This window comes from Salmo salar, chromosome 18, assembly GCF_965601325.2.
Source record: "Salmo salar chromosome 18, fSalSal1, whole genome shotgun sequence".
Lineage (NCBI taxonomy): Eukaryota > Metazoa > Chordata > Actinopteri > Salmoniformes > Salmonidae > Salmo > Salmo salar.
In genome coordinates, this window is record NC_138308.1 from 42,886,481 (window position 1) to 42,911,365 (window position 24,885).

The following is a 24,885-nucleotide window of genomic DNA, read 5'->3' on the forward strand; positions in this document are numbered from 1 at the left end:
GATAGATGTAAACTATAGATAGATGTACTCTATAGATAGATGTAAACTATAGATATATGTACTCTATAGATAGATATATCTACCCTATAGATAGATGTACTCTATAGATAGATGTACTCTATAGATAGATGTAAACTATAGATAGATGTACTCTATAGATAGATATATCTACCCTATAGATAGATGTACTCTATAGAGAGATGTAAACTATAGATAGATGTACTCTATAGATAGATGTACTCTATAGATATATGTATTCTATAGTGTTGTGGAAATATTGAATCAAATATTTTTCAGATACCGGAGCTTGTGAATTCAAATATACTTTATTACAGAAAGTAACAAAGCCGAGCAATTCCATGGAAGAACTGCCCTTCTTGTTCAGAACATCAGTATTTATACATTTCCACCAGACATGTTCCCTCCTACCTATGTAGATGATTAACTCCCCTTGGCCATGCGTCACCATTACCTTTATGACTTAATTCTGGCTTGTGTACGCCCACATCTGGCTCAGGTTAGATTATATTGGTGGTGCAACCACAGGTCCACTATAAAACATAATACATTTATTACATATATATGTACCCATTATAAGTACATTTCCAATATATTTTAATGAACACAACCATGTCTTCCCACTACAGCTTGTGGCCCCTGTATTGATTGGTAAAAATGCATAGTCACTGTCCCACACCAGTTCAGGTCTGTGTCACCTGGAAAAGAATAACCCATGTACCCTGTGGTTGCCTTGACTAGATTCTATGTGGCTCCAAACAGTCTGGTCTTTGTTGGCTCAATTTAGCTTATTCACATTGTCGTGTCTTTGGCTATGCCGGATTAAGTGATATGACTTGCTAACTTGTAAAATGATTTCTCTGTAATTAATATTACCTGATTAAGCTAATCATGTAAATGTAATTAACTAGAAAGTCGGGGCACCACGGAAGAACGTTTATAGAGCTGTTATCTTCCGAATAAACTCTTAAAATACTTTGTAATATTTTACATCGATAGCAGTCAATATTAACCCTTGTTTTATTTTCAGTCTCATAATGAAAGTTGTAAGTTCTTGGCTATCTTCACGAACCCTGGCTAACAAGTTGAATCAGCAATACAAAATTGGGTTTAATTATTTATTTACTAAATACCTAACTAATCACACAGAATTACAAATACACAGAATACAAATGATGTCATACAGAAAACGTCCCGGTAGACGGAACAGATATGACGGCTGGTTACACAAAGGAAAGGGGGTTGGGCTTGAATGAAAGAGCGGGAAGATTTAGGAACAGAGAAACAGCAGCTATGCTATCGTAAATACATTATCTTATGCATTCTAAATTACCGCCCATTTGGAAAAGGAAAATGCAATAAATATTTACTCTGAGCTGCGCTTCGGTAGATTGGTCGTAGATGCTGGCCGGGTTGGCCAACAGATCTCCCTGTTTTTGGAAGAATGTCAATGGTGGTCGATTGGATACGTGGTGGTATCTTCGTCTGGTTGTTAGACTGGATCCGTCGTCCGTCCTTTCCTAGCCCACGTTACAGCGGCCGCTGCTAACTCAACGGCAAGGAAGTAGCACTTCTGTAGTGAATAAGCTCAAAGTTCATACCAGTTCATACCATAGCTCACGCCGAGGTTGGCTTAGTTGACTTGACATGTGTGTCCTTCTAACGTAGAGGCTGCAGACCTCCAGTACTGGAACTACTTGGTTATCTTTTCGTCAAAGGATTATATAGTGGAGAGGGGGAGGGAGGTGTTTCATCGTTTATAACCCCTGTCTCTTCACAGGGTTGGGTTACTGATCGAGCAGGGTACTTTCCTTATGAAAACCCAAATCTCTCATTCGGAAGCTAAAATTACATTTAATCTCCTAACAAACATTTTCAATATCAAACATTTCAATTGCATAACAATTCCATGTGACTCTGATAACTAGAGGGTGTATACTTTCTCAGATACAGTTTATGTCGTCCTGTCATCAGTCATAATGTCTCAGATGACAACCGAACTGACATACATACTCATTACGTTCCCAAGCATATTTCCAACTGGTTTTATTAACAAAATATGTGGTACCTTTCCACATTTGTTTGATGTTCCCAGACTCTCTATATTTAACAGGACAGCAGTCTTTCAGTAGGGTCAGTAAGAGAGGGGAAGGGGGAAAGGTATTTATGGGGGGGGGTCATAAACCTTACCCACAGGCCAACGTCATGACAGTCCCCCCATGTTGGGTTCAATCTTGCGATTAAACTGCATGTTGTAAACCAATCATAAAAATGAACGTGGGTTGTCCTGGTTGTGGATCATCGTTGTGGTCCCCATCTGGCGGTCGACCTGGGTAGGGTGTCTGCAAATGAAGAAGTCCGATCCAAGGCTGGGCAGCAGATGTCCAGTGTGTGGTTGCTATTGCAGTCCCCCCTCTGGTGGTCGACCCGGGTAGGGTCTCTGCAAATGAAGATGTCCGTTCCATGACTCTCTATATTTAACAGGACAGCAGTCCTTCAGTAGGGTCAGTAAGAGAGGGGAAGGGGGAAAGGTATTTATGGGGGGGGTCATAAACCTTACCCACAGGCCAACGTCATGACAACATATACACCACTTAGTTTTGTTTCTTTATGTCTAATGTTTACATCTATGTTGGACCACTCCTGCACTTAGTCTTATACTGCTTCTTCTTCCTACTTCCAAAGGAAATAGTATGGGCACTGGAAAATTACTAGGCGACCGGAGACTTTCCAACAGGGGGTACTGGAAAATGACCAAAGAGCTGGATTTTTCTCCCACAATAGATGTAAACTATAGAGAGATGTACTCTATACATATATGTACTCTATAGATAGATGTAAACTATAGATAGATGTAAACTATAGATAGATGTAAACTATAGATAGATGTAAGCTATAGATATATATAAACTATTGATATTGTCACACGTCTCTTCGTCTTCTGACGATATTGCGAAATCGTCGTCTGAAAAGGTAGACCAAAACGCAGCAGGCTTGCGGTTGTTCATTTTGAACATTTAATTAAATCAAAACGAACACAAAAACAACAAACAAGAGAACGAACGATCTACTGACAGTCTGCAAGGCACAAGGCTAACACAGAACAATCTCCCACAAATAACAAACACAAACACACCCTAATATATGGGACTCTCAGTCAAAGGCAAATAGACAACACCTGCCTTCAACTGAGAGTCCCAACCCCAATTAACCAAACATAGAAACAGACATACTAGACTAAACATAGAATACATGAAAACCAAACAGTGCCCAAAAACCCCGGAATACTTCAATCAAATGCCCCTTCAACAAACACCACCCCGAACCACATAAAACGAATACCCTCTGCCACGTCCTGACCAAACTACAATACCAATTAACCTTATACTGGCCAGGACGTGACAGTACCCCCCCCCCCCCCTTAAAGGTGCTAACCCCGGAAGCACCTTAACAAAAATAACCCCAAGCAACACCAAAAAAAGAAAAATTCCCCCTACTAAAGGGAGGGAAGGGAGAGTGGCTGCCGTCAACGACGGCACTGTGCTACACCCCCCCTCCCCAACCCACCTATCTCTGGAGGTGGCTCCGGCTCTGGCCGTTCCAGGCTGTCGGGGCAGTCTGGCAGCTCGGGACAGTCTGGCAGCTCGGGACAGTCTGGGCAGTCTGGCAGCTCGGGACAGTCTGGGCAGTCTGGCAGCTCGGGACAGTCTGGCAGCTCGGGACAGTCTGGCAGCTCGGGACAGTCTGGCAGCTCGGGACAGTCTGGCAGCTCGGGACAGTCTGGGCAGTCTGGCCGCTCGGGACAGTCTGGGCAGTCTGGCCGCTCGGGGCAGTTCAGGGCAGTCTGGCCGCTCGGGGCAGTTCAGGGCAGTCTGGCCGCTCGGGGCAGTTCAGGGCAGTCTGGCCACTCCGGCAGTTCAGGGCAGTCTGGCCACTCCGGCAGTTCAGGGCAGTCTGGCCACTCCGGCAGTTCAGGGCAGTCTGGCCACTCCGGCAGTTCAGGGCAGTCTGGCCACTCCGGCAGTTCAGGGCAGTCTGGCCACTCCGGCAGCTCCGACGACTGTTGACTGGCGGGCAGCTCCGACGACTGTTGACTGGCGGGCAGCTCTGACGACTGTTGACTGGCGTGGCTGGGTTTACGCACTTGAAGGCTAGTGCGGGGAGCGGGAACAGGACGAGTCGGACTGGGTTGACGCACTTCCGGGTCCGCACGAGAGACAGGAGCTGGAAACCCAGGGCTATGGAGGCGCACAGTCGGTCTTGATCTTACCTCCTGCACAACCCGTCTTGGCTGGATGGAACTAGTAGCCCTGTACGAGCGGGGTGCTTGTACAGGGCAGACTGGGCTGTGCAGGGGCCTGATGGTAGCCGTGCATAGAGCGGGAGTTGGGTAGCCTGGTCCTCGGAGGCGTACCGGCGACCAGATGCGCTGCGCAGGCATCCTCCTACCAGGCTGGATGCCCGCTCTAGCACGGCACCTGCGAGGGGCTGGAATAACGCGCACCAGACTGTGCGTGCGTATGGGTGAGATAGTGCGCTCCTCAGCGAAACATGGCGCTCTCCACCCCATACGCTCCTCCATATAACCACGGGTAGCTGGCTTCCGGCTCTTCCTATGCCTAGCCAAACTACCCGTGTGCCCCCCCAAATTTTTTTATTGGGGGTGCCTCTCATGCTTCTCCCTCAGCGCGTCCATGGCCTCGTACCTCCGCCTCTCTGCCTTGGCTGCCTCAATTTCCCACTGCGGGCGGCGATAATCCCCAGCCTGGTGCCAAGGTCCGGCCCCGTCCAGAACTTCCTCCCAGGTCCATTTCTCCCGCCAGTCCAACTCGAAGTCCCTCTGCTCCTTCCTCTGCTGCTTGGTCCTGGAATGGTGGGAGATTCTGTCATGCACTTCTTCGTCTTCTGACGATATTGCGAAATCGTCGTCTGAAAAGGTAGACCAAAACGCAGCAGGCTTGCGGTTGTTCATTTTGAACATTTAATTAAATCAAAACGAACACAAAAACAACAAACGAGAACGAACGATCTACTGACAGTCTGCAAGGCACAAGGCTAACACAGAACAATCTCCCACAAATAACAAACACACCCTAATATATGGGACTCTCTGTCAAAGGAAAATAGACAACACCTGCCTTCAACTGAGAGTCCCAACCCCAATTAACCAAACATAGAAACAGACATACTAGACTAAACATAGAATACATGAAAACCAAACAGTGCCCAAAAACCCCGGAATACTTAAATCAAATGCCCCTTCAACAAACACACCACCCCGAACCACATAAAACGAATACCCTCTGCCACGTCCTGACCAAACTACAATACCAATTAACCTTATACTGGCCAGGACGTGACAGATATTTGTAAACTATAGATAGATGTACTCTATAGATAGATGTACTCTATAGATATATGTAAACTATAGATAGATGTGAACTATAGATATATGTAAAGTATATATAGATGTAAACTACAGATAGATGTAAACTATAGATAGATGTAAAGTATAGATAGATGTACTCTATAGATATATGTAAACTATAGCTCGATGTAAACTATAGATAGATGTAAAGTATAGATAGATGTACTCTATAGATAGATGTAAACTATATATAGATGTAAACTATAGATAGATGTAAACTATAGATAGATGTAAAGTATAGATAGATGTACTCTATAGATATATATAAACTATTGATATTTGTAAACTATAGATAGATGTACTCTATAGATAGATGTACTCTATAGATAGATGTAAACTATAGATAGATGTAAACTATAGATATATATAAACTATTGATATTTGTAAACTATAGATAGATGTACTCTATAGATAGATGTGAACTATAGATATATGTAAAATATATATAGATGTAAACTATAGATAGATGTAAACTATAGGGTTTGGATAAGTTTGAATCGTCACCGTGGGAACAACATCTTCTATGTACTTCCTGATTAACTCAGTTACCGAGTAAGTGTATACATTGACACTATTCTCAGAATCAAGTCCGTGTGATCAAAGCAATCTTGAAGCATAGATTCCAATTGGTCAGACCAACGTTGAACAGTCCTCACCACTAAATCTTCCTGCTTATGTTTCTGCCTATAGGTGGGGAGGAGCAGAACAAAGGCGTGATCTGAATTGCCGAAGGGAGGGCGGGGGAGGGCCTTTGAGCCGCCCTGGAAGGGAGAGTAACAATGACCCAGAGTGTTCGAGGACAAGTAGCACAGGAGATGTGTTATTCGAATTTCGGGAACATTGTCCTCAGATTTATTTTATTAAAGTCCCCAGCTACAATATGCAGTTTCCAGTTTGCAGAAAGTCCTTTAATGCCGTCGTGGTAAAATTATCTCGGGAGGTAATTTTTTTAAATGTTATTTTATTTCACCTTTAGGATAGGATAAAGTAATCCTTCTAACCCCCCCCCCCCCCCCCCCCCTTAAAAGATTTAGATGCACTATTGTAAAGTGGTTATTCCACTGGATATCGTAAGGTGAATCCACCAATTTGTAAGTCGCTCTGGATAAGAGCGTCTGCTAAATGACTTAAATGTAAATGTAAATGTATTTAACCAGGTAGGCAAGTCTCATTTACAATTGCGACCTGGCCAAGATAAAGCAAAGCAGTTCGACACATACAACAACACAGAGTTACACATGGAGTAAAACAAACATACAGTCAATAATACAGTAGAAAAATAAGTCTATATACAATGTGAGCAAATGAGGTGAGATAAGGGAGGTAAAGGCAAAAAAGGCCATGGTGGCAAAGTAAATACAATATAGCAAGTAAAGCACTGGAATGGTAGATTTGTAGTGGAAGAAAGTGCAAAGTAGAAATAGAAATAATGGGGTGCAAAGGAGCAAAATAAATAAATAAATAAATACAGTAGGGGAAGCGGTAGTTGTTTAGGCTAAATTATAGATGGGCTATGTACAGGTGCAGTGATCTGTGAGCTGCTCTGACAGCTGGTGCTTAAAGCTAGTGAGGGAGATAAGTGTTTCCAGTTTCAGAGATTTTTGTAGTTCGTTCCAGTCATTGGCAGCAGAGAACTGGAAGGAGAGACGGCCAAAGGAGGAATTGTGTCACGTCCTGACCAGTATAAGGGTTATTTGTTATTGTAGTTTGGTCAAGACGCGGCAGAGGGTATTTTGTTTATGTGGTTCGGGGTGGTGATTTATTTAGTAGGGTGTTGGTTTAGTTAGTTCCGGGTTTTTGGGGTTATGTTCTATGTTTGTATTTCTATGTGGTCTCTAGTCTTTTGTATTTCTATGTCTAGTTGATTGGGGTTGGACTCTCAATTGGAGGCAGGTGTTTTCTAGTTGCCTCTGATTGAGAGTCCTATATTATGGGTATGTGTTTGGTTTAGTGTTTGTGGGAGATTGTTTCTTGTTTTGCCTGTGTGAGCCTGACAATACTTTTTTGTTGTTCGTGCGTTCTTCATTTTGTTATTTTGGTGCTCTCTTTATTTTAAAATAAATAACAAGATGAGCATCCACATTCCTGCTGCGTTTTGGTCCTCTATTCCCGACGACAACCGTTACAAATTGGCTTTGGGGGTGACCAGAGAGATATACCTGCTGGAGCGTGTGCTACAGGTGGGTGTTGCTATGGTGACCAGTGAGCTGAGATGAGGGGGGACTTTACCTAGCAGGGTCTTGTAGATGACCTGGAGCCAGTGGGTTTGGCGACGAGTATGAAGCGAGGGCCAGCCAACGAGAGCATAAAGGTTGCAGTGGTGGGTAGTATATGGGGCTTTGGTGACAAAACGGATGGCACTGTGATAGACTGCATCCAGTTAATAATGCAATCGGCATTTCATGATGAGATATTCCAGATCGGAAGAACAAAAGGACTTGAGTTCCTGCAAGTTAGCACAATCACACCATGATTTGTAAATCATGAAGCATACTCCTCCACCTTACTTTTTCCCGTAGAGTTCTTTCTTCCTGTCCGCACGATGGACGGTGAACCCAACTGGCTGAATGGATGGGGACAATATATCTGTAGAGAGCCATGATCCCGTAAAACATAGTATGTTACAGTCCCTAATGTGTCTCTGGAAGGAGATCCTCGCCCTGAGCTGATCTACTTTATTGTCCAGGTACTGAATGTTAGCGAGTAGTATACTCGGAAGCGGTGGATGGTATGAACGCCGCCAGAGTCTGACTAGGGCCCAACTTTTTCTTCCTTTTCTCCAACATCAGCGTTTTGGTGCAGACCCCAGTATAAATAGAGCTGCCTTGGGAAGTTCAAACATACGATCCAGTTCAGGGAAGTCACATTTCTGGTTGAAATGCTGGTGACTGATCGCCAATCTAATATTCAAAAGTTATTTTAGGCTGTAGGAAATAATACATGAAACGTTCTGAGTAAATAATGTAAGAAATAACACACACAAAGAAAAGAAAGCACTGCAAAGTTGGCCAGGAGCTAGAAACAGGGTGACCGTGTCTGCCGGCACCATCTTGTATAGGTCTAAGTGATGCTCATGCATAAGGGAAGCATTTTAGGACAACCTCATCAAGCCTCCTCCCTTCTCAAGAAGGGATGAGGCTGAGGTTGTCCTAAAATGTACGCCATAATTGAAAATGTTTTGCAGACCCAAAGGTCACCCTGCACTCTGTTTCAGCGAGAGATAAATAAGGTCCTGTCTCTTTATAGAGATAGAGATTTCATTATTGTTTTCCTCAGTGATAATGGCACTAATTGTATTCCTTTAATTCACAGCACCGTTAGGATAACCAACGTCTGGCTACGTCCGTAATGGCACACTATTCACTATACACACTATAATGCAATACTTTTGACCATAAAATATGCATTTTAATGGCAAGCATAGACGTGATAAATCTTAATCCGATAGTGATTGGATCATCTTGATGGGAGAATGACAACCACATGTTACCACCAGGTATAAACAGGGATAGAGATACACTTCTAGGGTCCATCCTTAGATTATATGTGACATGCATTGTCAATCTTCAAACTCCATTCTACTGTGCCCATCCATGAATATTGTGCTTATGAAGACGATATGGGATGACTCCAAAATATCCTTTCTTGTTCTCCATCTTTATTATGAAAGCTATTGTATCATTGAGAAGAACCCACCTGACCGAAAAGGTCCAATTAGAAGGTTTTAATTAATCAAACTCACAATCCACAAACATTGCATGTTTTATTGAAAAAAATAAATGAGAAAACATAACACACATTTTAAGACACTGTTTTGTACAGTAAACTATATTATCTGTAAATCCAATGTTCAGAACCAAATGAACAGTCCTTTAGAATCTTCACACGTCTTCGACCAGTTACAGAGAATGCACTACCTATGACTTACACATTAATGACAGTTTAAATGACAAATAAGCAACTTTAACTTATCCTTTTACATCATAAGAAGAACCCACATCATAATAAACACAACATAATTTTAGGGGGGGGAACATTTACAAAATCCATCAATACACAATTACCATCCATTGATTCTCACAGATGCTGTGGAGAATCTTGTTTGAAATAGTTAAAAATACCAATTGCTCTGCAGGATTGTTTTCTGTATATGTACATGATGTATTTTATAATTGTGCATGGGCTGTGTGATTGTGTACACACATTGATATCTACATACAGGTCATGTGATAACACAAAATAAATACAGAAATAATGCTCAATACATGTTTGTCACTGTGACTCAAAACATGTGAAATGTTGAATTTCAAAATATACAGTAGCTTCAATATGAAACAGTATTCAATCTCTGAGAGTTATCTGGATTACCTGCTTAGCATGTGGAGCCAAGCCATCTCTGACCCAGCTGACAGTAAATCTGGGGAAGAGTTGGAGTTTGCAAGGAAAATGACTGTCAGCTGCTTTCTCCCCTTTTAGACTGATTCCACAGGGATCCTGATAGCTGTTCCTTTGTTTCTTTATGTTCCCCATGAAACTGCAGTCTCATTTATCAGACATCTCTATCCATTCATAGTATTCTGTATTCTGAGGGGCCTATTTCACAGCCCATACCTCATCTCATGTTCCTCAGCCTCATACCTCTTCTCATCTTCCTCAGTCTCATGCTTCGTCATCTCATCTTCCTCAGCCTCATACCTCTTCTCATCTTCCTCAGCCTCATGCTTCCTCATCTCATCTTCCTCAGCTTCATACCTCATCTCATCTTCCTCAGCCTCATACTTCCTCATCTCATCTTCCTCAACCTCATACTTCCTCATTTCATCTTCCTCATCTCATCTCATCTTCCTCAACCTCATGCTTCCTCATCTCATCTTCCTCAGCCTCATACCTCCTCAACTCATCTTCCTCAGCCTCATACTTCCTCATCTCATCTTCCTCAGCCTCATACTTCCTCATCTCATCTTCCTCAGCCTCATACCTCCTCTTCTCATCTTCCTCATCTCATCTTCCTCAGCCTCATACTTCCTCTTCTCATCTTCCTCAGCCTCATGCTTCCTCATCTCATCTTCCTCAGCCTCATACCTCCTCATCTCATCTTCCTCAGCCTCATGCGGTTCTCTTTATCTCTCTTCTTTAGCGCATTGATGAACTGGTTGAAGAAGAGCTCTTGGTCTTTCTTCTTCAGAACTTGCTTGAAGCGCTGGTCGCGGCCGTACTTATCAGAAAACTCTTTGAAAGTTGACCTGGCAATAGAGAAAAGAAGAGATCATCCTTGAGAAAGGTGTGGGAGGGAGGGATGGAGGGAGGGAGGGTGGGATGGAGGGAGAGAGGGAGGGATGATGGTGGGAGGGAGGGATGTTGGAATGGAGGGAGGGAGGGAGGGAGGGAGGGAGGGAGGGAGGGAGGGAGGGAGGGAGGGAGGGAGGGAGGGAGGGAGGGAGGGAGGGAGGGAGGGATGGATGGAGGGAGGGAGGGATAGAGGGAGGGAGGGAGGGATGTTGAAATGGATGGAGGGAGGGAGGGATGGTGGGAGGGAGGGAGGGAGGGAGGGAGGGTGGGCGGGCAGGGAGGGTGGGCGGGCAGGGAGTGAGGGAGGGAGGCAGGGAGGGATAGAGGGAGGGATAGAGGGAGGGAGGGATGTTGGAATGGATGGAGGGAGGGAGGGATGGAGGGAGGGATGTCTTCACAGGTTTAAATACAGTAAAGACTAGAGCTACTCAGTTTTATTATTTTTTTGTATTGTTAAACAATTGTGGTTTTGAGACATGCAAACATGTATAACTGTAGTTTATCTTTTAGAGAAGCTCTGTAATGATATTTTTATTTTTTTTATAAATAAGCAGTTATTAATAAGCAAGAGTTAGGACAAGTTAAAGGAAGCCATAGAATACAGAGACAGTAATCACCTAAACAGAAAGGTAGTCAGTTGTATAAGTGATGCCATGAAGAGAACACTCTTTGTCATCATCACTGTGGTTGATTAAAGGGGAAAGCTAAATGACAAGCCACAACATGGTGACAACAAGCAATCTTGTTTTTTCTTTTATTAACAAATCCCCTGATCCAGAAGCTTATTTCAGTTTTAAATGATATAGTCATCAGAAATAAAAATATATTTTCCTCTTACCCAAAGTCGACACTTTAATATTTTGCTCTTCTTAGACTAACTTGATCAATATTGTGAATTTAGCGTTGTAATTTCTTTTGTTTAGCTTGATTTAAAAAGCATTCCTAATGCATCGTGCATCTATACAGGTTAGATTTAACTAGTGTTGGGATACGAAGTTGTTACAAGTTAATAGTGGATTATAAACAGTACCAGTCGAAAGTTTGGACACATTCAAGGGTTTTTCTTTATATTTTTTACTATTTTCTACATTGTAGAAGAATAGTGAAGACATCAAAGCTATGAAATCTAAATCAAATCAAACTTTATTTGTCACATGCGCCTGTCACGTTCTGACCTGTAAAGGTGTTATTTGTTAGTGTTTAGTTTGGTCAGGACGTGGCAGGAGGTATTTGTTTTATGTGGTTCAGGGTGGTTGTGTGTATGTGTCCATGTAGAGAGGGGTATTTGATTTATTAGTCCAGGGTTTTGGTTATTGTTCTATGTCAGTTTATTTCTATGTTCAGTCTAGTCGTTTGTATTTCTATGTTTAGTTAATTGGTGTTGGGGCCTTCAGTTGGAGGCAGCTGTCTATCGTTGCCTGTGATTGAAGGGCCTATAATTAGGGGTGTGTTTGGATTGTGGGTAGTTGTATTCTGTTTTGTGCTTGTCACCTGACAGAACGGTTAGTGGCGTTTCTGTTAATTGTATACGTGTTTATTATTTTTTCTCCTTCTTATATACAGTATTAAAAAAAGATGATGAGTATACACTTCCCTGTTGCGTCTTGGTCCTCCACACACGACAAACGTTATAGCGCCAAATACAACAAGTGTAGACTTTACCATGAAATGCTTACTTACAAGCCCCTAACCAACAGTGCAGTTCAAGAAGAGTTAAGAAAATACTTACCAAATAAACTAAAGTAAAAAAAATAAAAAGTAACACAATAACATAACAACAATGAGGCTATATACAGGGGTACTGGTACCAAGTCAGTGTGCAGGGGTACAGGTTAGAGGTAATTTATACATGTAAGTATACATATGGAAGCACGTAGTAACCAAAAAAGTGTCAAATAAATCAAAATATATTTTATATTTGAGATTCTTCAAAGTAGCCACCCTTTGCTATTATGAAGCTTTGTTTAATAGTTAAATCCCCTACTGTACTTGCAATTCTATTACACAGTTTGCTTCAGGTTTTACCTGGATGTGATTTTCGACTCCTCTAGCAGTTTTCTATACTGGTCTTTTGCTTGCAGCAGTTTGGTCTGTTTCTCCTTGTGTTCTTCCTTCATCCTCACTTTGACAAACTGGTCAAACACCTGGAGATGAGGAACACGGTCACGACAAGAAAATGACTTTGAAGATCATTTGCAAGACAAATACGACGGCTCTATCCTAATCCTCTTTACTGTCGACTTAACTCCTCTCACATTCACTGACAGGAGAAATCAAATCAAACTGTATTGGTCACATACACATATTTATCAGATGTTATTGTGGGTGTAGCGTAATGCTTGTGTTTCTAGCTCACAATAATTCACGACAATACACAGACATCTAAAAGTAAAAGAATGGAATTAAGAAATATATAAACATTAGTACAAGCAATGTCAGAGTCCAGAGTATAAATATACATGTGCAGTATATGTGATGGGATGTATAGACATTATGGACAGTCTGTGGATAGAATATGTAGTATATCTGAAGAATACTTGGATAGAATACTATAAGTACAGCAATAGTTGAATAGGATGGACTTGACTAGAATACAGTATATACATATGAAGTGGGTAAAACAGTATGTAAACATTATTAAAGTGACCAGTGTCCCATGTCTATGTACATAAGGCAATGCAGCAGGTAGCCTAGTGGTTAGAGCATTGGACTAGTAACTGAAAGGTTGCAAGATCGAATCCCTGAGCTGACAAGGTAAGAATCTGTCATTCTGCCCCTGAACAAGGCAGTTAACCCACTGTTCCTTGGCTGTCATTGAAAATAAGAATTTGTTCTTAACTGACTTGCCTAGTTAAATAAAGGTAAAATGCAACATGACAAAAACCTCAACAATTGATCCAAAAGGTTTTTGTGGAGTTTTACTAACATAATGCTTTCACCAAGGACAGAACACAAATGACAGTAATCATATATTGGGAGCATATCCATTAGGGTTGTGCTGACCTGACCATACTCGTATTCCTAATCCTATCCATAAATTGACACTTGAAAGTCAGATCGGATTTGCCTAAGTAGATGTTATCAAAACACCTATCTCCCTGCATGTTTAGAGACCAAACACCTGCAGATTAGGAGCAGCACGCAGAGGGGTTTGTGTCTGTGTCCTCAACTTACAGACGGCCAACTTAAACGTTCGCTGTCACTCAGTTAGAATGAACATCGGCGGTTCATCTTCTTTCCCTACCCTTGGCCCGCTTGTTAGATATTATGTACATTGATAGCTTGCTAGCTAGCAAATGTCCTCGCCATTGTGATTTATCACAGTAGCAGAGAAACAGGAGGCAGCTGCAATCTAAAATGATCAGGCCGAAACATGGGAGGAAGAGAAGTGATTGGCTGAAATTATGAAGCGAAGCAGTAGACAGAGAAACACAGCTTCCCTCTATCCAATCAGAACGGCAGGATCAACGTACATCCCACCCTTCTCTTCTCTACAGACAAGCAAACCAGCCAATTGACTTATTTAGACCACATAGCACCTTGCACTTGATTGAAAGATGCGCACTGCCATCCCACATTTTTCTTTTTTTTTTGGGGGGGGGGGAATCATGGATAATTACAAAAAATACTGGGATCATAATCGTATCAGGAAAGTTGCCCGTTAGTTGTTTGTATTATCTTACTTGGCGGTACACCCCTAATCCATGCTGTCTTGTGCTTTAAAGGTAAATTGGTCATTTCTGAGTCAACCTCATTCACAATCTGTCAATCATGACCAATTAATCAATCATGACCAATTAATCAATCATTACCTATTAATCAATCATTAGTAATTATTTAATCATAGCAAATTACTAACCAATGATGAAAAAAATAAACCAATCATGACCAATTAATCAATCACTGCCTATTAATCAATCATTAGTAATTATTTAATCATAGCAAATTACTAACCAATGATGAAACAAAATAAACCAATCATGACCAATTAACCAATCATGACCAACCGATAAATCAATCATGACCAATTAACCAATCATGACCTACCGATAAATCAATCATGACCAATTAACCAATCATGACCAACCGATAAATCAATCATGACCAATTAACCAATCATGACCTACCGATAATTCAATCATGACCAATTAACCAATCATGACCTACCGATAAATCAATCATGACCAATTAATCAAACAAGACCATTTAAAGGAGGACAACTAGCAGAGTTCACCTGTTTCCTCTCCTCTGCAGAGTTTAGCAGAAGATACCGTGGATCAAACACAATCTTGTGCAGTTCTTTCTCCCATGTAGAAAACGCTGAAACCTGAAGAGACGAGAAAACGTATTCAAGAAGACATTCAGTACATGATGTAGGTCTTTCCATCATACATCCAACCTGTTACATGATGTAGGTCTTTCCATCATTCATCCAACCTGTTACATGATGTAGGTCTTTCCATCATTCATCCAACCTGTAACATGATGTAGGTCTTTCCATCATTCATCCAACCTGTTACATGTCGTAGGTCTTTCTATAATTCATCCAACCTGTTACATGACGTAGGTCTTTCCATCATTTAGTGTTTTTGCTGCCTTTGCAGTTGCTGGTCCCTGTGTCCCTTGATGATTAGCTGCAATACAGGGATTCGAGGTCCGATATTGCCAATTTGAAAAGTATGGTTTCAATTCATTTCCCATGGAAAACTGTTAGAATTTAGGTCCGTCTCTGTGGCTGCATTTAGACAGCCAGACCAAATCTGATATCTTTTTCACCAATTGGTCTTTTGACCAATCAGATTACGTCTGAAAAACATCTGATGTGATTGGTCAAAAGACCAAATAGTGGAAAATAAATATCAGAATTGGGCTGCCTGTCTAAACTCAGCCTAAGTGCATTTGATTTTGTATTCCGTTCAATATGCCTTTACCCCTCTCTCAAGGAGCATGTCCCTGAAGTGTGTGATGCGTAGTCCTAAGGGTAGAACAGTCCGATTGGGAGGAGTGTCACATGTCTCTGCGCCTGCCCTCTCTCTCAGGTCCTCATTACCATCCGCAGGTTCCTCCAGTCTGAGGAGGACAGAAACATAGAATCAGTTGTAGGAAGCATCTCAAATGGAACTCTATTCCTTATATAGTGATCTACTCTTGACCAGGGCCCATAAGGCTTTGGTCAAAACTAGTGTACTGTACTGTACAGTGGTATTTGTAAAATGTTATTTAATTTTTTATTTAAAAGTACTTCAAAATCAGATTATTATTCTGTAGAGAAGTATCATTGTAATGTTAAACTATGAGTATGGTTAAGATAGGGGAAAACAACTTTCTGACACTCACTTGTTCCTCTTGGTTTTTAAATAATGTTCATCTTCATCATCAGCATCATCGTCATCAGCAGATGGAGAGTTAGAACCATCCTCTGCTGAGATAACGGACACGCAGACAGAAGAGTTAGAACCATCCTCTGCTGAGATAACGGACACGCAGACAGAAGAGTTAGAACCATCCTCTGCTGAGATAACGGACACGCAGACAGAAGAGTTAGAACCATCCTCTGCTGAGATAACGGACACGCAGACAGAAGAGTTAGAACCATCCTCTGCTGAGATAACGGACACACAGACAGAAGACTTAGAACCATCCTCTGCTGAGATAATGGACATACAGACAGAAGAGTTAGAACCATCCTCTGCTGAGATAACGGACACACAGACAGAAGAGTTAGAACCATCCTCTGCTGAGATAACGAACACACAGACAGAAGCATAGCACACATCATTTTTCAATGGACTCCAACAGACGCATAGTGTAACAAACATCCTCTTTCAATGGACTCCGACTTCATATAATTGGTCATTAAAAACCACTGTGAGAGAATCTATCAGACTAGAGTAGCATTGCTGCTCACAGTCTTATCAGCCATAAGTCAAAGTTCAGTTCATTGGGGTTGTCCACATATTTACCAAAGTTAATTTGCCAGACATGCTTTGTTGGAACAGTGTGGTTCAGGTATAAGGTCATCGATACATAATCAGCTGGTAACTGCAATAAGGCTAAATCAATAAAGACAAAGCAACCTCTGGGAAATCTAGTCCGGGGAGATAATATCATCGCTGACAAGATCCAATGTAATTCAATATTTACAGAGCCAGTCACACACAGGACTTCCATATTATCTATTCTATTAGAACACAAAAGAGATGGGGTGCATCCCGAATGGGACCCTAATACCTATATAGTTCACTTCTTTGGACCAGGGCCCATAGGGAATGGGGTGCCATTGGACCAGGACCCATAGGGAATAGGGTGCCATTGGACCAGGCCCCATAGGGAATAGGGTGCCATTGGACCAGGGCCCATAGGGAATAGGGTGCCATTGGACCAGGGCCCATAGGGAATAGGGTGTCATTGGACCAGGGACCATAGGGAATAGGGTGCCATTGGACCAGGGCCCATAGGGAATAGGGTGCCATTGGACCAGGGCCCATAGGGAATAGGGTGCCATTGGACCAGGGCCCATAGGGAATAGGGTGCCATTGGACCAGGGACCATAGGGAATAGGGGGTGCCATTGGACCAGGGCCTATAGGGAATAGGGTGCCATTGGACCAGGGCCCATAGGGAATAAGGGTGCCATTAAACCATGGACCATAGGGAATAGGGAATCATGTGCCATTGGACCAGGGCCCATAGGGAATAAGGGTGCCATTAGACCAGGGACCATAGGGAATAGGGTGCCATTGGACCAGGGCCCATAGGGAATAGGGGGTGCCATTGGACCAGGGCCCATAGGGAATAGGGTGCCATTGGACCAGGGCACATAGGGAATAGGGTGCCATTGGACCAGGGCCCATAGGGAATAGGGTGCCATTGGACCAGGGCCCATAGGGAATAGGGTGCCATTGGACCAGGGCCCATAGGGAATAGGGGGTGCCATTGGACCAGGGCCCATAGGGAATAGGGTGCCATCGGACCAGGGCCCATAGGGAATAGGGTGCCATTGGACCAGGGCCCATAGGGAATAAGGGTGCCATTGGACCAGGGCCCATAGGGAATAGGGTTCCATTGGACCAGGGCCCATAGGGAATAAGGGGTGCCATTGGACCAGGCCCATAGGGAATAGGGTGCCATTGGACCAGGGCCCATAGGGAATAGGGGGTGCCATTGGACCAGGGCCCATAGGGAATAGGGTGCCATTGGACCAGGGCCCATAGGGAATAGGGGGTGCCATTGGACCAGGGCCCATAGGGAATAGGGTGCCATTGGACCAGGGCCCATAAGGAATAGGGTGCCATTGGACCAGGGCCCATAGGGAATAGGGGGTGCCATTGGACCAGGGCCCATAGGGAATAGGGTGCCATTGGACCAGGACCCATAGGGAATAGGGTGCCATTGGACCAGTGCCCATAGGGAATAAGGGTGCCATTGTTAATGCAACCATGAGATGGTTTCACATCCTAAAGGTTCCTCGTTCCATTCGTGATCATCTCCTTCAATGAACCCAGACATCATGATCCTCTGGTAGTCTGGGATCGACAGGCAATGGAACTGACACACTGTATATAGGATCTAGTATATCAGGCCATTTTATTGGCCTCCGTATTAACAGATCATTAAAAACATGTTTTGATAATGAGCTTTTCAGTTCCATCTGAAGCCACGGCCTGGTAAATACCCGCTTTAACATTAAGAAGAGTTGTAACTAGGCCAACTAAATGAAGGGATGAAGACAAGCCAATGGGGAAGAATTACCACAAACTTACTGGACAAAGAATCATTTTTGCGTTTATGTGGAGGATCTTCTATAATCCTGTTGAGATCCTCTCCACGGTCCTTCAGATCTACTGGCTGATCCCAAACAGAGAGTTGTATCGTTGGGTTGAAGAAAAATACTCTGTCGTCCCCCGTCCACACCACACACCTGAGGAGAAATGATAATATTAATCTAAGGATGAGAGTTGAATTAGTAATGCCTGACCAGTGGTGGTGTGTGTCAACACAAGATAATTGAGATGGTGTTTGCCTGTCAAGAACAAATGTGTGTTTTGTAGACTAGACAGCCAGTATGCTGCCTCTATCAGGTCTTAACTTTCCTTAAAGTTGATGCTCCACTCTCTGAACCCTTCAAACGGCACACTGCAACAATAATAATAACATTCTAAACACACATCTGGGGAGAAGGCAGGCAGAACCAGAAGTATTCCATGACATGATGAACACAGTATTACAGGAAATGATCTGGGGAGAAGGCAGGCAGAACCAGAAGTATTCCATAACATGATGAACACAGTATTACAGGAAATGATCTGGGGAGAAGGCAGGCAGAACCAGAAGTATTCCATAACATGATGAACACAGTATTACAGGAAATGATCTGGGGAGAAGGCAGGCAGAACCAGAAGTACTCCATGACATGATGAACACAGTATTACAGGAAATGATCTGGGGAGAAGGCAGGCAGAACCAGAAGTATATCATTACATGATTAACACAGTATTACAGGAAATGATCTGGGGAGAAGGCAGGCAGAACCAGAAGTATTCCATGACATGATGAACACAGTATTACAGGAAATGATCTGGGGAGAAGGCAGGCAGAACCAGAAGTATTCCATGACATGATGAACACAGTATTACAGAAATGATCTGGGGAGAAGGCAGGCAGAACCAGAAGTATTCCATGACATGATGAACACAGTATTACAGGAAATGATCTGGGGAGAAGGCAGGCAGAACCAGAAGTATTCCATGACATGATGAACACAGTATTACAGGAAATGATCTGGGGAGAAGGCAGGCAGAACCAGAAGTATTCCATGACATGATGAACACAGTATTACAGGAAATGATCTGGGGAGAAGGCAGGCAGAACCAGAAGAATTCCATGACATGATGAACACAGTATTACAGAAATGATCTGGGGAGAAGGCAGGCAGAATCAGAAGTATTCTATGACATGATGAACACAGTATTACAGGAAATGATCTGGGGAGAAGGCAGGCAGAACCAGAAGTATATCATTACATGATTAACACAGTATTACAGGAAATGATCTGGGGAGAAAGAGGGCAGAACTAGAAGGGGGCTACCCGCTGGGGCTACCCGCTGGACCTACCCTCTGGGGCTACCCGCTGGACCTACCCTCTGGGGCTACCCGCTGGACCTACACATGAGAGAAATCTTATAGCTGTGGTCAATGTGGGAAGAGTTTTACTCAGCTAAGCAACATATCAAACCAGAGAACATACACAGGCGAGAAATCTTATAGCTGTACTCAATGTGGGAATAGTTTTAGTCATTCAACCAGCCTGATATCACACCAGAGAATACACACAGGAGAGAAACCCTATAGCTGTGATCAATGGGGGATTTTTTTTTTTACATCTAGCCATCTGAAGAGACACCAGAGTACGCACACAGGAGAGAAACCTTATAGCTGTACTCATTGTGGGAAATGTTTTGTTCAATCTGGCGATCTGACAGTACACCAGAGAACATACACAGGAGATAATTTGGGCTACCCGCTGGACCTACCTGTTGGGGCTACCCGCTGGACCTACCCGCTGGGGCTACACACTGGACCTACCTGTTGGGGCTACCCGCTGGACCTACCTGTTGGGGCTACCCGCTGGACCTACCCGCTGGGGCTACACACTGGACCTACCTGTTGGGGCTACCCGCTGGGGCTACCCGCTGGACCTACCCGCTGGGGCTACCCGCTGGGACCTACCCGCTGGGACCTACCCGCTGGGGCTACCCGCTGGGGCTACCCGCTGGACCTACCCGCTGGACCTACCCGCTGGACCTACCCGCCTGACCTACCCGCTGGAGCTACCCACTGGAGCTACCCGCTGGACCTACCTGTTGGGGCTACCCGCTGGGGCTACCCATAAGAACATGTATGAACGCACTACTGTAAGTCACTTTGAATAAAATTGTCTTTGAAATGGCATATCCCGTGTGGCTCAGTTGGTAGAGCATGGTGTTTGCAACGCCAGGGTTGTGGGTTTGATTCCCACGGGGGACCAGTATGGGGAAAAAAATAAAAAATGAAATGTATGCATTCACTAATGTAAGTCGCTCTGGATAAGAGCGTCTGCTAAATGACTAAAATGTAAATATACTGTATATTATACAGGTCCATATATGATTATATACTGTATATTATACAGGTCCATATATGATTATATACTGTATATTATACAGGTCCATATATGATTATATACTGTATATTATACAGGTACATATATGATTATATACTGTGTATTATACAGGTCCATATATGATTATATACTGTATATTATACAGGTCCATATATGATTATATACTGTATATTATACAGCTCCATATATGATTATATACTGTGTATTATACAGGTCCATATATGATTATATACTGTGTATTATACAGGTCCATATATGATTATATACTGTATATTATACAGGTCCATATATGATTATATACTGTGTATTATACAAGTCCATAATGTAAATAAGAAATATGTTGATGAATATATGCTCTATGTAGTAATAGGAATATAACCACTGTAGTTATCTGTCATTTAGTCTGACATGACATGTTATAGAAAGTGCTAGAATCTAATAGTTGATGTATTTTCAGTTGATGGTTTCGGAGGTATATTTGTTCCTGTTGTCGTGTATCACTTCAGAGCTCTTCCTCTTTAAGACGTTATGTATTTAAAGCCACAGGAGTATTAACAGCTGCTACAGTCTATGAATCCCTGGAATAATTCAATATGTCTTCACGCTCAACCATATCAAATGAATTGTGAAGCTTTACTTCCTCATATTATCCGGTTGTGAGCTGTCCCGTTATATGATATCATATTTCATTGGTATGGCTAGCTATCGCTCAGCCAGGAGATGATAGTCACAGAGCAGAAAGGTGTTCGAATATCTGGATAATACGTCACGATGAATCTCTCCTGAGACTTTTCAATATTAGAATCATCAAACAAAATAGGTTGGATTCGATTTGTTTACCAAATCTTTTTTTCTTATTTTTTTTACAATTTGCTTTGTTAAAAAAAAAATGTATTTTGATATTTTAATCCAATTGTTACATAATAAAAGCTGATGAATGCAAAAGGTTAAGATGTACGGGTTATGGATTAAAAACGAACATGCCGTTTAGCTGCTGGGCTGAGAAAGTGTTGTAAATTACAGGTTTCATGTAGTGCCTTTAAAGTCTACTCTCAGCATCAACACACGCTGACAGATCAAAAGGCTATTACATGTGGAGAACAACAAAACAAGTCCATTTCAAAAACCAGATTGCACTACTCTGCAGACAGATATGGCAGGGTTTTGTTGTACTATTGTCCCTGATACGAGCTGTTCATTGTTGGGACCGCTTTTCTATCAAAGGTTTGCCACGGTGTGTTTTTTCTGTCGTTTTGAAAATTGTTTTTACATACTGCGAGCGATTATTCCTCACGGTATGAAGACCGTGATTACAGCCCTTTCCTGAGACTTTAAAGAAATATGAGATCAGAAATAACAACCAGATATAAAATATGGTTTTCAAGAACAAGTGAAGAAAGTAGAGACATGATTCCACTTTAACATTATAGCAGATAATGTTTTATGAACTTTAGCCAAACGTCTTTTTCATGGTTGGTGTCATGGATGACTGGAATGGGACAGATTCTTAAAGAGCTGAAATGTTCTGACATGTTTATTCAAACATTGACCAATCCTGGCAAGAGAAATGTCATAATATTGTGTAAAGGAACGTTACCATGGAGATCCGGGAACAGGGGTGGAAGCTACAGGACGCTTGTCTTTAGGGTCAACGTCCTCCTCCTCCATAGGGACCTCTACCATCTCCTGCTACAACACATACACACACACACACACACACACACACACACACACACACACACACACACACACACACACACACACACACACACACACACACACACACACACACATAGGTCAGAAGGCAGGATTAATACTTGATGTCCCCCTGTCTGCTATTGATCTCTGTCTGCTATCTGTCTCTGTCTCTGTCTGCTATCTGTCTCTGTCTCTGTCTGCTATCAATTTCTGTCTGCTATCTGTCTTTGTCTCTGTCTGCTCTCTGTCTCTGTCTGCTATCTGTCTATGACTATGTCTGCTATCTGACTTTGTCTGCTATCTGTCCCTGTCTGCTATCTGTCTTTGTCTGCTATCTGTCTCTGTCTGCTATATATCTCTGTCTGCTATCTGTCTTTGTCTGCTATCTGTCTCTGTCTCTGTCTGCTATCTGTCCCTGTCTGCTATCTCTTTTTCTCTGTCTGCTATCTGTCTCTATCTCTGTCTGCTATCGGTCTCTGTCTATTAACTGTCTCGGCCTGCTATCTGTCTCTGTCTGCTATCTGTCTCTGTCTGCTATCTGTCTCTTTTTCTGTCTGCTACCTGTCTCTGTCTCTGTCTGCTATCTGCCTCTGTCTGCTATCGGTCTCTGTCTCTGTCTGCTATCTGTCTTTGTCTCTGTCTGCTATCGGTCTCTGTCTATTAACTGTCTCGGCCTGCTATCTGTCTCTGTCTGCTATCTGTCTATGTCTGCTATCTGTTTCTGTCTGCTATTTGTCTCTGTCTCTGTCTGCTATCTGTCTATATATCTCTGTCTGCTATCTGTGCATCCAAAATTGAGATGTTGGAATAACAGAATAACCTGAAATCAAATTGGTCTGACTTCAGCGTGTAGATATAGAGGCTGCATCCCAAATGGCACCCTATTCCCTACATAGTACACTACTTTGATCGGAGCCCTATGGGCCCTATGGGCCTTGGACACTAGTAGTGCACTAGATAGGGAATAGGGTGTGATTTGGGACCCAGACAGAGCTGCAGTGGAAATGGTGGTGCATATCTCTGTATCTATTTTGGATTCGGACAACAAATTGATTGAGAAAGTGTTCATAGTGAATGGTACAATGAGCCCACTGAACACATGGTAGGATCGGTCTGTGTTATAATAGATATTGAATTACATTAATGTACTGTGATGATTGCATGTCTCAAACCTCTGTCTGGCCTGAGATGTGGGGGGGTTGGGATTTTGGAGGAGATTAAGTGTTTTCGAAAATCAAATTAAGAAGTGAATTGCATAGTTTGCAGCAATGTAGTATGACAACAATGTCAACAACATGGAAAAATCTACACAAGCTGAATAGTAAAACTGCAGTGGTGGAAGGAAAATGTTATGGGTGATTTAAAGCATGCAAACGCAATCCTTTAAAGTTTATAACACAGTGTGTCTTTAAACATCCATTTTTGTTTATTCATACTGAGATCTAGTGGAGGAAAATGAACATTAAATTAATTTCACTTCTATTGGGGTTTTTATCCTGGGTTAATACTGAAATAAACAGTGTTGATTATAGTGTGACAAATGCTTTACCCTTGTAATGTCCACAACACCGTCACAGATACAGCCAGAGCCATTCAATTACGAAGGCAATGCATGACCAACCCCTTAGATAACTGAACCCCTTCACAGAGGGGGAGACGATTGGTCCCAAATGGCACCCTATTCCCCTATGTAATGCACTACTTTTGACCAGAGCCCAGGTCAAAAGTAGTGCACTATAAAGGGAATAGGAAGCCATTTGGGACCAATAAAGAGGCTGATGTGCAGAGAACAGCAGCAGCCGAGACTGTAGACAGACCGCCCCACAGCATTCATTCTCATTTTAATGATTTACACATCCTCTCCTTCTGGGGGAGTTTTACTAATTAATACGGCTGGGAGGGTTTTGCAAACAATTACCAGTGGAGGACTTAAATTGACCTCTCTTCCTATCAGAGCCAAGATGAAGCAGTGGTATTTGGACCCTAAATCTTACCGACTCTGTTCTGGTGCCCTTTCCAACATCTAATTTGGCAAGCAGGAAGAAGTTTTATGCTGGCAGGTAGAGTGAACAAAGCAGCATGAACCAAAATCTTCCAAACAGGAAGAACCAACCTCTTATCTCAGCACCCAGAAGCAAATGAGCTACTCAGCTGTGACGAGAGACTTCTCATTATCAGTGGTGGAAAAAAGTACCCAATTGTCATACTTGAGTAAAAGTATAGATACCTTAATAGAAAATGACTCAAGTAAAAGTGAAAGTCACCCGGTAAAATCCTACATGAGTAAACGT

At 42.6% G+C, this 24,885-nt stretch overlaps 1 protein-coding gene across 1 annotated transcript; it reads right to left on the reverse strand.

Annotated features, from left to right (window-relative positions):
* Positions 1-9,192: 9,192 nt before the first annotated feature.
* LOC106577380 (transcription elongation regulator 1-like protein) lies at positions 9,193-22,581 on the reverse strand. The gene is made up of 7 exons (XM_045701115.2): positions 22,494-22,581; positions 18,498-18,655; positions 16,073-16,157; positions 15,667-15,805; positions 14,970-15,062; positions 12,761-12,879; positions 9,193-10,689 (listed from the first exon to the last, which is right to left on the reverse strand). Exons 1-7 carry the CDS (start codon positions 22,577-22,579, stop codon positions 10,533-10,535), a joined length of 837 nt encoding a protein of 278 aa, XP_045557071.2. The 5' UTR covers positions 22,580-22,581; the 3' UTR covers positions 9,193-10,532.
* Positions 22,582-24,885: the final 2,304 nt, after the last annotated feature.

Bases quoted from the DNA above. Each gene is read 5' to 3' on its own strand.
- LOC106577380 (XM_045701115.2), bottom strand. From the start codon at position 22,579: ATGGTAGAGGTCCCTATGGAGGAGGAGGACGTTGACCCTAAAGACAAG. The intron at 16,158-18,497 runs GTAAGTTTGTGG...CCGTTATCTCAG, and splicing joins CAAAAATGATTCTTTGTCCA to CAGAGGATGGTTCTAACTCT. The intron at 10,690-12,760 runs GTAAAACCTGAA...CTCTATTGCCAG, and splicing joins GAGTCGAAAATCACATCCAG to GTCAACTTTCAAAGAGTTTT.